The 16,481-nt window shown below is 47.7% G+C and overlaps 1 protein-coding gene across 1 annotated transcript in view; it reads left to right on the plus strand.

Moving 5' to 3' along the window:
• The first annotated feature begins 547 nt into the window (after nt 1-547).
• The window catches only part of larp (La related protein), a 161,791-nt gene continuing 145,857 nt past the window's right edge, over nt 548-16,481 (plus strand). The window contains exons 1-5 of the mRNA XM_075687951.1: nt 548-1,023; nt 5,665-5,696; nt 16,121-16,171; nt 16,233-16,350; nt 16,409-16,465. Of these exons, the coding sequence (XP_075544066.1) occupies nt 711-1,023; nt 5,665-5,696; nt 16,121-16,171; nt 16,233-16,350; nt 16,409-16,465 (571 nt within the window). The 5' untranslated portion in view covers nt 548-710. The remainder of the gene's footprint in view (nt 1,024-5,664; nt 5,697-16,120; nt 16,172-16,232; nt 16,351-16,408; nt 16,466-16,481) is intronic.

Genomic DNA, 16,481 nt, shown 5'->3' on the forward strand with positions numbered 1-16,481 from the left:
AGACGTTGCTTGAAGTCATCGCTCGCATGGGGTGCAACTTGTAGGCGACGAGCGAACGCGACAACCATCTCCATCGCGTCGCTTGTCGCTGTCGCGTGCAAGATCGCTTGCATGGGGTTTATACTTTACTCGGCGCAAGACGCGAGTTTTCGATACGAGTGCAAGCTCAGCAAAGCCAGCGTTACAAAAATGGTGATTAAAGAAACTTTTCCCTCATGAAAAGAAAGACGAAGTACTACTGACAAACAAGCATACTGTCCAAGCTCTTTATTTATATGAGAAACGAGCATTCAAGAAATTAGACCGTTTCTACAGCGGCGACCACGTACCTTTCGCACGGCCAAAGCGCGGCCGCTTACATTGAATACAGTGGTGGCGCCATCTAGCAGGCGAGACGTAAACCGCGACAGCGGATGGAGCTCAGTCAGCCCACTACCCAATATTCTAGTACACTTTACCACAGCGCAGCACATAGAGTTTCCTACAAAGTAATTCTTGTAGGAAACTCTATGGCGCAGCAGCGCCAGGTTTCCCTCTAGGTAATGTAGTGAGAAACTCTATGGCAGGACATATTCTCGGACATTTTCCTGCCGCCCCTGGTCGCTGTTGAAGCAACGGAAGCTGACGGAATTTACTCCTGGAGGGTAGTCGTAGGACGACGGCTGCCGCGGGTGTCGTTGCGGAGCTGGCAGCGTGCCGTTGGTGCCGTCATGGCGGCGGTAGTGGCGAGTAGCCGCGCACAGTCCGGCGGTGGAACTGTGACGGAACCGAAAGCATCGAAAGACACCGGCGCCTCGTATGCCCAAGCCGCGGCCCGCGTGTCCTCCCAGGAGCCAGCTACTGTTTCTAACGGATTAACCGAACCAGTATCCGGTGGACCCACTCAGAGCCTAGGCCTAAGCAGCAATATGGTTCGGCCCGGTTCGTGCGCGCAGGTCGCCGCCGATGCGCCCAGGGCTAACCCCTGGGTGAAGCGTAATGCGCAAGCAGCCTGCTCTGCCGCCGCCGCCAGCCGCACCGTAGGTGAGTGGACGCGTACAGTGCGCGCGCGTGCAGCTCGGCTCCGATCCACGCGCGCAGGCGGAATGGTAGTTTGCTGCCACGAAGCGGCCCGCTGGGCGTCTCACACGCTCCCCACTTGGTACGAATGCGTGTGACGAGAAGTCGCGCGTGTTGCCGCACGTGCGTCGTTTCACACAGAGGGCCTCGCCTCGCCTAGGCGTGCGTGACGCATACTTGACAGCCCATTTCCGCGCCGTATCAGCGATATTTGTCCGGTCTGTGTTACGAGCCGGCTGTGCCAGATTGAGGTTCCTTTGTTTTTTTTTTGTTTTCTTTTTTTGCACGATGACAAGGAACAAGCGCTTTAGCTGGATTGTTGTGCACGTGGAGCGGTGCGCGCTGTTTCGCCGAAAGGCCGGCATTGAAACGCACATCACATACCCCAGTGGCTCAGAGCGGCGGTTTGCGCACCTGTAACAGAACGATCACCTTTCGCAGCCCACATTCCAGTCTAGTGACCCGCTGCTTGCGATTGTTTTTGTCATTGACACTTCGGCAATAAAGCTTAGCCATTGCAAGTTGTAACGGAAGCATTCCAGCTTATCATGGCGCGCACACCCTCTCGATGAAAAACGTTACAAAGCTGGTGCTAGTATTTGGTCATGTGCCTTTTCCTTCTGGTTATTGTGAAGCTGGCAGTCGGGTCTAATTTGGAGACATGACTATTGAGACAGCCGATTTGCTTTGCTGGTGGCGTGTTCCGTATAGTGAGGAAAGTCACTGTGATGTCATATCGCATTCATTGCCCGACATGTCTTATACGGTTGTCACAAGGCGTACTTTCTATGGCGATCAAGCCCGATGCGGATCCAATTTCTCGGTCGCGATTGGTTCCTTTGCGCAAGCTGCGCGAGGGAGTCAGTCGCGGTCAATTTCGATCCGGATAGGTCTTGATCGCCATCGAAAGTGCGCCGTGTGACACCAGTATTTAACTCTTTTAGATGCTGTGCGTCAAAATTTGTGCACTTCAAAGGCATTGAATATGGCACGGTGAGGTTGCACATCTCTAATTGCATGTTGTCTGCTTATAAGATGTCTGGGGAAGTTAGACTTCTTTCGTAACTCAATTGGAAAAATTTCTTATGTTAATGCAACTCTTTTATGCAACTGGTAGTTGATGCGTCTTTGGCTGATGTTACGCCTATGTCATATGCCACCTTTGCAAAATCATTACAAAACAGAAATTGAGGCTTTCTGTGTGGCTAGGGCAGACAGTTTGGTGTCTCTGGGTATTCAGGGCCCCAATCAGATTGGCTAAGTACTGCGGTAGGTAGCTTCTGTGGAGCAAAGTGACTTCCATAACTAATTCTGCATTCACTGTGCAATAACACTCGTGTTAAGAACAGCTGGGGGTCAAAACTAACTTTGAGCCCCCCACTCTGGCAGCATCAAAAGTTGGTACACTAAACTTGGTCATATAGGTGAACCGAGAGTATGGCAAAGTGTTCTTGCATGCTTGGATCTTTCCTCAGTGCATGCAGGATTTCATCTGAGCACCATTGGGGTTTATAGCATTAAATGGCCCACCTAATTATGCAGTTTCTTACTTTAGGACTTTGCAGTGCCTCCACCTCCAGTCAAAATACTGAAATCGGAGCATTTGATACTATAATTTGCTTCTGAAATTAATTTCTGCGCCGACTGCCACGTCATACATCAAGAATTTTAGTCAGTGGATGTGATGCCAAGGCAACTTATGGTGTTTGTTTTTATTAGTTGGGCATGAAGAATATATTGTGTGTTTATCCTATACATGTTATGATGTCTTTAAAAAAAATTATGCTTTCTAAAGCTACGGAGAAAACACATCTGTGCAATACAAATTAATTACACTAGGTATGCTGCATAGAGTTTCTCACTATAACACCTAGAGGGTAATCTGGCGCCACCGTCTATGGGAGTTTCTTAAGGGGGCGCCATGCCATCATGGGAATGACGGTATATGTGTCTGCGAGACTCATGTTGGCTGGTGTTGTAAGAGGCTTCGTCTAGAACGTGGCTATGGTTACGCAAATAACGCGCCCTCAAAGTAAAATCTTCATAAGATGCTTCCATTCACACATATTACATCTTTACTCACCCACAATGCATGACCAAGCGAAGAACAGCAAGAACAGACGACCAATTGTTTCAAAGCGAGTGCAAACCTTGTCGTCTGTCCTCCAACTTTAGCGGCACGCTGATACTTTTTACGTAACATGTAGTCATACACACATTAACAAGTTCTCATACTTAAACAAAACATGTTTTCACGTAATAATAAAGCTAAAACAGCTTTTCACATGCTGTTTTAGTAGAAAGTGAATCATTGTGACAGACGGAACGGTATTTGCCAAGCGCGTCTTCAAGGTGGCCTGTCTCTACGAGAACGATGCCAATCCGAAGTCACAATATACTGGCATTCCCATGCATACCACAGCGCAGCAGCGCCAGATTTCCCTCTAGGTAATGTAGTGAGAAACTCCATGGTATGCTGTCTACACTAGGATGGATAGATGGATGTGGATGGATGGATGTTATGAGCGTCCCCTTTGGAATGGAGTGGCGGGTTGGCCACCAAGCTCTTGCTATTATACTGCCTAATGTCCTACCTAGGTTAAAAAAGAAAGGGGAAAAGAAAACCGCGATGAATTCCCATAACCAACAGGATGGATGGATGTTATGAGCGTCCCCTTTGGAATGGGGTGGTGGGTTGCGCCACCAAGCTCTTGCTTTTATGCTAGGTGCCTTGATGTCAGTGCCACCTGGTGAGGCACCATAGTTTACACGCAAAATATAATGCAAGAATAAGCATTTATGCATAGCACATCGTACGAACAGTGTAAACTTCAATCTTTTATCTTTTGGACAAACATTCAATGGCTATTGATAAAATGTACTGCACGTGAGAAAATGCGCTTGCAGGCACCTAACTAGCTGGCGCCTTTATATCAAGCGAAGCTACGAATTAGGTCACATTGTGAAAGAATCTCCCAGCACTGCATGATGTAAGCCATGTTTTGATTGGAAACAGCACAAGTCCTCACTGGCCTCTTTCTGTCGTCTGCTTTTATTCTAAATTTGTAAGCGGAATAACTTCAGTTTGACTGCATCAATTTCTGTAATTATTTTTGCATTCACCTTGGGATGACGCAAACACTGTGTTGTGATGCAGAACTTGGCAGGTATCGAACTGTTGTAGGACGCTTTTAAGGGGCCCTGAAACACCTTTCAAACAAATCATGGAATGGCTTCACTATTAAAGGACGTCATCTCGTGAATCTCGAGCCGCAAGATTTTTTAAAATCCTTCTACTACAAGTGGAGTTATTGCGCCCACAGCCACCTTTTTGCCTCTTTTCATCTCCACTGGCACTCTGGAAGTGGCACAGCGGAGAAGCCTGAAAAGCAAAGCCCCGGCCAAAAGTAGTCTCCCAGCGTCGAAAGCGCTCCGGGGTAGACTACGCTACGCAGCACACTGCTGCCTCTCTCAGAGGCCACACGCAGCTGTGCAGAGCGCAAAGACGAAATGATTTTCTTGGCTTTATGAGATTGCAGAAATATATATTGTCCACTTGTTTCAATGAAAAATTAGCAATTATGTATTACACAAAATGCTCTTGCAATCACGAAATCGGCCAATAGCATAGGTGGACCAGCTGCTTTCGATGCTGCTCCACGACAGCATTGCGAAAGTGAGAACTAGTGATTCTTTGCTGTTCTTCACGCAATATTTTAAATTTGCTGCTGCATGTCATCATCATCATCAGCCTGGCTATGCCCACTGCAGGGCAAAGGCCTCTTCCATACTTCTCCAACTACCCTGGTCATGTGCTAATTGTGGCCATATTGTCCCTGCGAACTTCTTAATCTCATCCACCCACTTAAGTTTCTGCCACCCCTGCAACGCTTCCTTTCTCTTGGAATCCGGTCTGTAACCCTTAATGACCATCGGTTATCTTCCCTCATTACATGCCCTGCCCATGCCCATTTCTTTTTCTGGATTTCAACTAAGATGTCATTAACTCGTGTTTCTACCCTCACCCAATCTGCTCTCTTCCCTTAACGTAATATTTGGCTCACGTGTTCAAGCAGCCTCCATGACAGTTGGACAATGTTTTCTTACTATGTTCCAAAAGTGTTTCAAGGCCCCTTTAAGTTCATAGGTGTAAGCTTACATTGGTCAACTTGGCTGCTTCATCTCATGATGTTGCTGTAGGATGTGCTCTTTGTCATGCATGAAAGTCATGAACCTGCCCAGCTCTTTTGGGTGGCCTGCTACTAGCCCTACCCTGGTGATTTTCCTAGTCGTTCCCGCTCTAACGAACCATGTTGCTCACATGTAGTGGCAGCTACGATTATTTTTGGGAGAACGCAGCAATCCAGAAATCCACCCTAAGCGGATATATTGCAACATGCTGTGTAACTATTTACTAGCATGGCCAAATGGCCGACGGGTGTCTGACTTGTAACCTATATCCCTCTGCAAGCTGAACATAGTTTTAATCAAAAAGTAATGACTACCTGACATGATTGCAAACATTGTGTGCTTGAGTGCTTGCCTGCACTTGTTCAGAGGCAGTTGTTGAGAATGCCTGCCTGACTTGTGTTTCTCTGTGCGCAGCTGGTGGCAACCCTGGTGTGTCCTCCCACAAGGTGAGCAGTCGAGTCATATACTAGTTGAGAGGGCAGGCCATGAAGGTATTTCAGGGGGGGCGAAGGGTTAGCTGGTGTGATGAGGAAATAGGCTGATGGTTGACACTGGACCCTTCTGCCAGATTGACCAAAAAGTGGCACTTGAGAAGCATGTGACAAGCATGGTGCTCTGTTAATGACTGCTTAATTACTGTTTACTTGGAGATAGCAGTAGACATAGAAAAGCCTGATGTAGATGTAGGCAGCTCTTTATCTTTAAGGGCCCCTAACAACCTCCGACATTATTTACACATTTCAAACAAATGTGCAGCATTGCATAGAGAATGTCGCGACTATCTCCTCTGGAAAATGTGGCAGCACTATATGCCATGGGGATGCTACAAAATGTAATAGGAGTGTGTGAATATTCGATAATTTCAAATGTGCAATATTATGTTTTTAATATTTGTATTCGATTCGAAGACTAGGTATTCAAAAATTTCTGAATATTCAATTGGATACATATATTCAAAACAAATCAAATATATAGTTGGCTCTGCGGGAGCAGACATGGTTCTTAGTGTTTATGTCTATCTAATCTAAGGAAGTGTGTCTAATTTTGTGCTGAATTTTGGGATAATTTCATAGTGCTGGCAAAATTTCCCCTGGAAAGCACGCTTAGCGACTAACCATCTAAGCTGTGCAGGAAAGCCAGCCTCTCAGTAGCAAGGACCCGGGTTTGTGAACAGCGAGGGTGCGCTCTTTTGCAGGTTCCACCCCCAATCCTGAGCTTATTGCTTGACAGCAAATGCGATGAGTAACGGAGGGTCAAATGCCTCTGAGTTTACGGGAAATTTATGCGATATAGTAAGGCACAGGTTGGCAAGAACAGATGACTAATAAAAATTACTCAATTTTCTAAAGCTAACAGAACCAAATACACAATCTTTTAGTATAACAGCCTACTAGTTAAATTTTTTTGCCAATGACAATGTAATTGCAATGTTCCAACATCATATAAGGATAAACCAGCTTGCCAATAAATGCATGTGCATATCATTATTTGATATTCAATTTGATATTCTATGCGAAGTATTCATGTTCGATTTCTATTAAAAAATTTTGATATACGCACACCCCTAAATTTTAAACAACATTCCCGTGCTCGTCCCCCTGCCTTTCGAGTGCCTCCTTTGCGCATTGTGATGTCGACAGGGTGCTGCAGGTGATGTCATCCAGGGTAAAAGCTGTCGATTGGTTGGTTGGGGAGGAACAACATGATGAGCTTGTTGTGTATTTCGAGAATGGAGGGGGGGGGGGGCTCACCTACTGTGTGCCACTTTCCGTTCAGTCAGCTTCACCTGGAGAGCGATTAAATGGTGATAATGGAGGTGCCTTCTGGCATGCTGACGCAACCTGCAGCACTGTCTAGAGTTGGTGAGCGTATGTGGCAAAGTAGCGAAGGAGAGTAACAGAGTTCGTTATATGCCTGTAAGTTTGCAATTACTGTGCCATTTCAAAAAAGTTCTTGCAGCTACAGGATCATAGTAGACTGGCACACATCAGCCACTATGTAACTTCATTTTTTGACCTCAGAATGGTTTAGGGGCCTGGCCCTCTAACCCCATAACTGGGAAATTGTTTGCTCAAGGGCAACTACATCTTGGAGAGTTTTCTTTCTTTTTTTTCTCAAAGTTTAGTTTTAAACAAGGAAAATGCTCTTTTACAAGACCTTGATACGCATCAAATGATTGCAGTTGCTCGACACAGTGTTACGCTCCTTACTACTTCAGGAGCTTATTTTCATGTAAAAGAGCTTGAAGCACAGTGCAGCACCCAGGCCAGCATCACAGTCCATCCAAGGACTTCCTTGAAAAACGAATGTGGCTCCACTGTTCTTTGGCATTCATGGGTGCTATGACTGACTTTTCTGTTTTGCTACTTTCGCTGTCAAAGTCGCCCATCGAGCTCCAGCACGTATTCAGTGTTAGAGTTGTCACTCTGCTCCAGCAACACCGCCATTTCGCAGCGTGTCAAAACCTTTGGCCTCTTTATATAACCTGTGCTTGGGAGTCTAGCACACTTTGCGCCAATATCTGTCATTCCCGCACCCAGAGAGTTGCACGTCTAGATGTGCTCCCCGCTTTGCTGTCTGATGTGGTGGTAATGGCTGGCCCCTTTAGTCTACAGAAACAAAGTGGCGCCACCTCAGAAAACGAGCCTCTCGCTATTACTCGCAGTTTTTTTTCAAGGACATGGCAGAACATATCCTGCTTGATGAACAAGTGCATTCTTTTTAATCTTGCTTTTTTATGTAGAAATGAGAAGAAAGGGGGTTGACCGACGGGCCCGATTTTTATTTGTCATATCATAAGCCAACAAACACTGACACCAAGGACAACATAGGGGAAATTACTTGTGCTTAATAAATGAAAATAAAGAAACGATAAATTAATGGAAATTAAAGTGGATGAAAAAATAACTTGCCGAAGGTGGGAACCGAACCCACAACCTTCGCCATTTAGAAAACAAAGGTGTCACCGCCGTTCATTACTTTGTCCGAGAAAAGGTGCCACATATTCTGCTTGACTAAAGATACGTTTCATTTGAATTGCTCTTTTCAACTTGGCTAGACTGTCATGTGTCTGTAGACATGCTCCCCATGGTGTGGTCAATTTGGAGACTCGTCTACAAGCTCTCTTCCCAGTTAAGAGTGAACAACAGCTGCCGCCAAAGCTGAACTTGTGAAGGCTGGTTTCTTTAGTCATGTGAGGAGAGGCACCTTATTTATGTATGTTGACATAATGCCCAAGTCATTTGTAGCCAATCATTTGCAGGTTTGGGTTTTATGCAGTAACATTTTGAATGGTTAAAAATATGGTCAATGTTATTTCTTTTGCGAACCCTTGCACCTCTTTGCCGTAGCCTCCAGAACAGGAGCAGCAAATAGGTGCGCACCCACCTCAGGTCGAGGACCCTTGACGGTGCCAGCCAGCAAAAGTTTGGCTGACCGGCAGAATCGAAATTCAGTATGCACTGTTTCGTTGTCCAAGAGCTTCTCTCCGTGCCACCGCTTCGCCTGTTCGCTCCCTAAAGGCAAATGCATTTGCTGCAATTTCTAAATGCAAATTAAAGCTCCGCCCTTTCTGGAACAAAATAACATACTATAAACAATGTGGCAAAATTGACTCCAGGGGAAGGCATGTCTCGATTAGGTGATGGTAAGCGGCTTAATAGGGCTACTTATAATACGAAACGCAGCTCAAAATTTCACCAACAGATTTTTCAATAAATCGTGCTTATTATAAAAAATGTTTGTAACCATTTGCTCAGAATAATTTTCAAATTGAATTCTGTCATTTTATGTGCCAAAAGCACGATTTGATTACGAGACACCGTAGTGGGGACTCCGGATTAATTTTTACCATATAAGGGTATTACTCAAGTTCGCACGTGCGCACCTGACCCTTCTCTGGATCGCACAGCGCCGGCGGAGCGGCAGTCGCTCGCTAGCACTTTCGCAGCAGCCCTAACAGTCAGAGCTGTGACCCCTAACCCGCGGTTCGAAGGGAGTTGCGACCACGGCAGGTTCAGGCCAGGGGGACAGGGTGAGTCCTGACTTCAGGTGTTTATTCACCTTAAGCTACAAGTATCAACAAGCAGCAACAGCAACAGCAATCACAAAAACAAATACAAAACCACAGCAGCGGAGCGTTCTACATGTCTGAGGCGAAAGAAACCACACAATGTTGGAACCACAAAAGAGGCTTATAAGAGTTCAGCTCACCCAGAGTCAATCCGCGCTCAGGCCCTGGGGCGGTCAGTCGCTCATGAAGGCCGAGCGCAGCAGGGGGACGGCGTGCGGCGGTCTCAGCGGCTAAATTGAAATGCGGCCAGTCCCACGCTCCTCAGCCGAAAGACAAAGATCCATCGGGGGAATAGCACTTCTCCCCGAGCGGCGGAGAGGGAGTCTCCCCAGTTCCAAGAAAGGGAAAGGAGGGAATGGGGTGCCTTGGCTGCGGCGTCGCGGCCAGGCACGAAGAGCAGTGGGAGCGGTGAACTTGCCCTCTCCACGCTACCCTCCGCGAGCGAGCACGTGATTACAGTGTGATAACCGCGTGGCCACTCCGGAGATATCGGGATGCGCGTGCGATCCCACAGCCGCCAGGGGCTCTTTAATGTGCCGTCAATGCATTGGACACGGACGTTTTTGCATTTCTCCCCCATCGAAATGAGGCTGCGGCGGCCGGGATTTGATCCCGTGACCTCATGCTAAAGTATTAGTTACAACTGGGTCGTTATCAATTTCTGTGCTCGGTTTCTTGGCCCTTTAGGCTCAACGAGGGAGGATGTATATTAGCTTGACATGGCCTACGAGATTGCATGGCGGCTGCGGATACCAAAGCCTCTATTCTGAAACGATCCACTTCGGCGATACTGTCGCCTTGGCCACACCTCCGCCAACAGTGCGCACCGATTGGCTGTTTTAGCAAAACCGGAAAATAAATAGGGCCTTCTAGTAGTTCCGGTCTTCGTCAATTTGACGTCTGGGTGTTTTTGGGTGCTCCCAACATATACTGAGTAAACGAACACGTCTTTTCAGGGTCGGTTGGCGGTGTAGTTTAGCAGAGACAAGAGAGCTGATCGTTTATAGTAATTTTTGATGGCGGTTTGTTCGTAGTTTTGTGCAGCGATATTTGTTGACTCTTAATTGGCTATCGCATGTTGCCTTGTGTAAGTGACAATTTTTGGTGGTAGTGGTTGGTGCTGACCAGTTGGTGGTGAAGTGCAGTACAGACAAGTCAGACGATGCTGTTCTGGCGGTGCACGATGGCTGACACAGATGCAAAAACAATGTTTCGCTTTATAATATCATCAAAAATGTGTTTCACAACCGTGTCAGTTGTAGCACAATTTATTTATTAAAGTAAAACATTTCACACTTCCTTTTTCAATTTATTTTACATAAAGCAGCCATAGCCAACCGTAGTCAGTGCACAGAACCCATACTGCAGCCATTACACTAGAAAATAACAAATCTGAGCCGCTCTGCACTCGCATAGTGTGCATTCTCTTAATTTGTGAAGCGTTTGAGCACGCGTGTTGGTAGTGCATGCTGTTGTCATAAATAAGCAGCCGGTTGATTTATTGAACATGACTGTTGCCGAAGTGGATCGTTTCGGAATACGGGCCCTGCGGCAAGCAAGGTGCACTGTCAGATTCGGAGGCCATACATTATGAATGTTTGCTTTTGCAATAGATGCCGTGAAAACTATTTGCATCTAAAGCTAGGCAACTAGAAGGTACTGCTTACCTCTCACATGACGAGAGCCTACGTCTCTGCCGCTCTGTGCGCCGGTATGTGACTGCTTGCGACCTGTGCCAAAGCCGGAAACCCACTCCCATGGCTCCAGCTGGGCTTTTACAACCCTTCAATAGTCCCACAGAGCCTTTCTTTTGTGTGGGACTCGACCTACTTGGCCCTTTCCCTTTCTCAACTAAGGGCAACAAATGGATTGCCATTGCAACGGATTATGCCACGCGCTTCGCCATTAAGGGTGCTCTGCCTACAAGTTGTGCCACTGACATCGCGGATTTCCTCCTCACAACGTCATCCGGCACCACGGTGCTCCACGTCAGCTCCTCACGGATTGCGGACATTACTTCTTGTCAAAGGTCATTGATGATATCCTCCACCTGTGCTCTACTGAGCATCAAATAGCCACTGCTTACCATCCCCAGACTAACGGTCTCACGGAGCGACTGAACAGAATGCTTATAGACATGCTAGCTATGTATGTTTCTTCAGACTACCAGGACTGGGACGTCACTCTGCCATATGTAACCTTCACGTACAGTTTGTCCCGCCATGATACTACAGGTTACTCACTGTTTTATCTACTGTTTGGCCGTGATCCCTTTTTGCCCCTGGAGACTGTACTTCCACAAGTCACACAGTTGCGCACCGCTTATGCATGCGATGCGATTTCTATGGCAGCACTGGCCCGTCATATTTCCTTAACGATTCCCAGGCATCCCAGATGTCCCGTTATGCTATGCGCCATAGGGACGTGCAGTATTTACCTGGCTCCCTCATGCTCCTGGGGTCACCATCTTGTTGTGTGGGCCTATCGGAAAAACTTCTGTCGCGATATTCAGGTCCCTACTGAATCCTGCAGCAGCTTTTGGATGTGTCGTATGAGATAGCTCCCGAAGAGCCAGGCCCGTTTAAAGCCCTACGTGCGCGCCTTTGCTGGGCCATAATTGCTTGCCCCGGGCCGGCGCTCCAACCCTGGCGACATAGTGTCGCGATGCAGAACAGGACGTGCAGGAAAGAGACGATCACGAAGAAGTGTTGTTGTTGCTGGGGCGCTTCAGCCGCCATGTTCTAGTGTCAGCTGGTGCCTTCAGCATTTGCCTTGCATAAATATTCGTGCTTGTCTTCTCCTCGCAACAATATTATTTATGGCTAGACTTCAAAATTGTCATGTCATGCTACCGCCTTTTTTTTTTCTTCACGCTAAGACAAGCTGCGAATGCCGCCCTTCCCCGGATCTCGAAGTGAGTGCCTTGGAGTGCTCCCTGCCAGAGGAGAGCAATCCAAATACACTTGGAGTACCCAATTTCGACCACCCGAACATGCTATTAGAAATAGTTTACAACAAATTTCATTCTCTACACCAAGCCATTGATTAAAAAGAAAGAAGTGAGACGCATGTATGCTGACGCTAAACGCGCTTTCAAAAAGTGGGTCCCACTGACTTTCTCAATGCAAAATTATTTCTGACTGCCTTTGTAAAACAAAACCTTTTACAATTTTTGTGTGGTATAAGTAAATGAGGTGCTTAGGAGCGTGTTGCAACTAATTTCACTTCAATACAACAGGCTATATTTAAAAAGTGTGACGCATATGTCCCACAGACGGTAAATGGCTTTTTTCTCTTTCTTTTTTCGAAAAATGGGGCACATCAGTGCGCATCTAGGCTCTTAATGAAAAACTATATTGTTACGGGGTTAAAAACAGTCAGACGTATATTTACAGGATATTTACAATAATCGTAGCGGCTGACAAGATGGTAGACAGCTCGCGAAGTCCAGAGCGTCGTCTTCTTCGTCAACGTGTCACATGACTCCCGGTGGCGGAAGCGCCGGCTCGGTGCCAGTTAGGAGGCGGGCGAGTGATACAACTTAAGACGCGCGACATGGACCACGTCAGAGCGATGCTGAGGTACTGATGGTACTTCAAGTGGTTGAAAGCGACCAGCAGAGATTGTGGTCGGCTTTTTGCATCGTTGACAAAGGTCGCACGCAGCGACGTAACAGCAGACGTCACGGTATAAACCAGGCCAATAGAAGCGCCGATGAACGCGGTCATAGGTTCGTGACACGCTGTTACGACTTTGAGGTGGTCCCGTAGCGCTCGTCACCCGTTTCGTGACAGAGCGTTGTGTAGCGAAGACTCCGAGTCGGGCGTCGGTGAGAATAACGAAAGGGACTTTATACACTATATACAAGTCATTATGCAGGACAAGATCGGATCGGCATGGGGGCCGAGAGCTCACAGCAAACGTGACTGTTCCTGCTCGGCGACGTTCGTTGTGACTCCAACGCGTGACACATGTCACTCCACTTGAGAGCAGCACTCGGCTCCCGGTGGGTCGGTGGATCCGGTTCTCCCGGTGGCGGTGTCGGGGCTTATAAAGCCGTTTGAATGACAATCGTTTCTCGGGGGCTTATAAAGCCCCGAGAAACGATTGTCATTCAAACGGCCCAATACAAAGGCATCACTCGACGGTCGTCAGAGAGGTCCAACCAGTGACCGCGCTGACCACCCGGTTCAAAGTTGCCGCGCGCGGTGACCTCCAGGCAAAAGGAAATACTGCGCCGGGCTGTCTAGCACTTTGTTGCATGTTTGGACATGTCGCTTGCCGATGCTTCTCCTCAGGACGCCGCTGCCTGACGGCTCAGCATCTTGACTTGTCAAGGGAGAGTTTAGGGCGCTGTGCCTTTCGGCGCAGCCACGGGTTTGTCCAAAGGGCGTTCGCAGGATAAATTCTGCATCTTGTAGATTCGGAATCCGGGCTGGTGGTAATGGCACAACAACGCCAAGGTGACCGCCAGTCGGGACATCATGAAGCTGGGCGAGAACAGTCTGATGCAGATGCTCAGGCACAACAAAGAGTCGAGCAGGGCCGTCCGGGTGCATGTTAGAGCGGTAGTTCAAACATGCGCCAAACAGAGTTCAAACAGTTAGAGCGCAGTTCAAACATGCGAAGGGAAGGATCGGGCATCGTTGAAGTGAGCCGTTGAACTTCCCCCATAAAACGGATGGACAAAGTGGCCCAGTCGAGGCCATGCACAAAATGTTGTGAGCTGAAGGTGTAAATGTAAATGCAATAAAGAATAATTTAGACCCACTGCAGTTGCTTAGTGGCTATGGTGTTGCGCTGCAAAGCATGAGGTTTAGGTGGGCATTAAAAGTACCTCAGGTCAACGTTGCTAGACTAGCTTCAGTTGTAAAACTCTCCGCCCGCACGCTTACAGTCGCTGTCGCCACTTCTGTGACAGCCGCCAGATGGCAGTGCTGTTCCATCGAGCTCCACTGCAGACGCCTCGCAGCAGCCTTGAGCTCGTGCGGACGGGCAGTTTGCCCGTGTTTCACACTCGCTGGCGTTCTCCCATGTCTGAATTAGTAATACCATGAGAAAGTGGTATCCACCTACAGCAATAAAATTTATTGGGCCAGTTGGTCCATACTGAAAGAAGGGTAAACTCCACGAAAGGAAGAAACGCATACAGCGAAGCGCAGAAGCTGCGGTTCTAAATGTCGTTTCTTCCTGTCGTCAAAACGTTTCGCACAGTTTAGGCTCGGGAGCCTGAAGATCTGGCCAAACTGCATGATTGTAGGATGATCGTCATCCCCACCGACGCTTCTCACCACACCAAAGAAGCGTTACAGAAAGAAAGATGAGGTCAGTCTTTGAACACACAAGCCACAAAAAAAAAAAAAAGAAAAGAAGAAGAGAGAGAGAGAGAGAAATTATCGGCTCTTCCACTCCGTGAAGATGTTTAACCAGCGAAGCTGAAATGCGTGGCCCCTGTGTTTATCACTGGGTTAACCCCGAGGGTTCATTAAAGTATTTCGCAATTATGTGGTTACACACACACAATCGGCTGCGACAGAGAGAATGATGTCACTGACAGTATGCCCGCAGTCCGCCATTGTCGCTTGCGTTCGATGTCTCGAGTTTGCATGGCGGCGTGGTTAGCAGCCTTTGCTGCCATTTGCCGCTTGTGATCCTTTGAAATTAAATTTCTTCAAAATTAAATCTGTCCATTACGTAAGACAATAAGTGGCTCATACTCCGTAAACGCGGCCTCCCCATTACGACGACAGAAGAGGAGTCAAATTCTATGCTGGAATGATGAACGGCAACGCAGCTGTGGAAGACGACGACAACGATGAACGCGGGAGCAATGGCACGAGCGCGTGCCGTGGATTTTGCAGAGAGTTCCCGGTTGGCGTGGGGAATCGCTCTTGCCACACCGAACGGAGCATCGCATTGCTGGGAGCACAGAAAAAGCGGCGCGCCGAACTGTTGACATCGTTCCGATAGCCGCCTATGCAGCCAGGTACGCAGCACGTCGGCATTGCCTGCTGATATTCTTAACAGACTCAGCCAAGGCTACAGTTTCGCGGATGACATGCTTGCTAAAATTCGCCGTCAACAACGAACAACAAACAGAATACACCAACACTGCACCGCATGCTTAGTCCGGCGCGACTGCAGCGCCATGAAGGCGCGGGCAGGTGGCAGTTTCACGCAATGGCGCCGAGTTTGAAAACTGAAGCTAGTTTAGTAACGTTGCCTCAGGTGGCCCAGATTTCCAGAGTCCTTCACTACAGCTTGCCTCATAAGCAGATGGTGGTTTTGGCATGTAAAACCCCATAATCTAATTAAGCATAACTTATCTGCCGCCTTAAAATTTTTTATTGTGAGCAAATGTGGGGCCAATTAGCAAGCATTCCAAGAACAATAACATTTTGTTAGCTCTTCCACACTTGGGGCCGCTTAGTACGTACTTCGAAAACTATTCTCACTTGAAGTGTTGAAAATCTTTGAATAGAAGGTGGCACCAAACAAATCATCTGAACGTGCCCATTTGCCACTGAGAGGAGTTTTTGTGTACTTCACAAAGTGGGATGTATGGTCCCACTGTTCTACAAAGTTTTAATACAGCTCACATTTACCAAAATGTTTAGAAGCACAGTTGCTGTGAATGGGGGCCTAGTGGTGTCACTTCTGGCATTTTGTGCATTGGCTATTTCTCAATTGAGGGAAGTATAGAGATGGTGCAAAGTATGAATTCACTGGATGAAAATAATGACGGAAGAGAGGATCAAAAGAGGAGTACAGCACAAAGGAAGCAAAATTTTTCTGCAGGTGGACGAGGAAGAAGACTGGCCTAGCCTTGGACCAACGTCAGCTACTCAGGTGGGTGCATGGCGTTGTTGGAAACTGGTGTCACTGCAGTGTCTGGTGCTTGTGCATGCAGAACGAGGTCAGCCACCACAGTGATGATGAGGACTCGGCCAAGGAGAACCGGGACGGCACAACCAGCACCACGCCTGACTCATCAGCTCGCAATACACCCCGCTCGGGTCCCCGTAAAGGTGGTGTCCCTTTCATACAGTTATGTAACAGTCATGTATACTCACTGTTCTCATGCAGGCAGCAAGCAGAAGTGGGTTCCCCTGGACATTGAGCCAGCCAAGCCCCGCAAACCAAGTGAGGAGGAAGCTTT

This window comes from Dermacentor variabilis, chromosome 4, assembly GCF_050947875.1.
Source record: "Dermacentor variabilis isolate Ectoservices chromosome 4, ASM5094787v1, whole genome shotgun sequence".
Classification (NCBI taxonomy): domain Eukaryota; kingdom Metazoa; phylum Arthropoda; class Arachnida; order Ixodida; family Ixodidae; genus Dermacentor; species Dermacentor variabilis.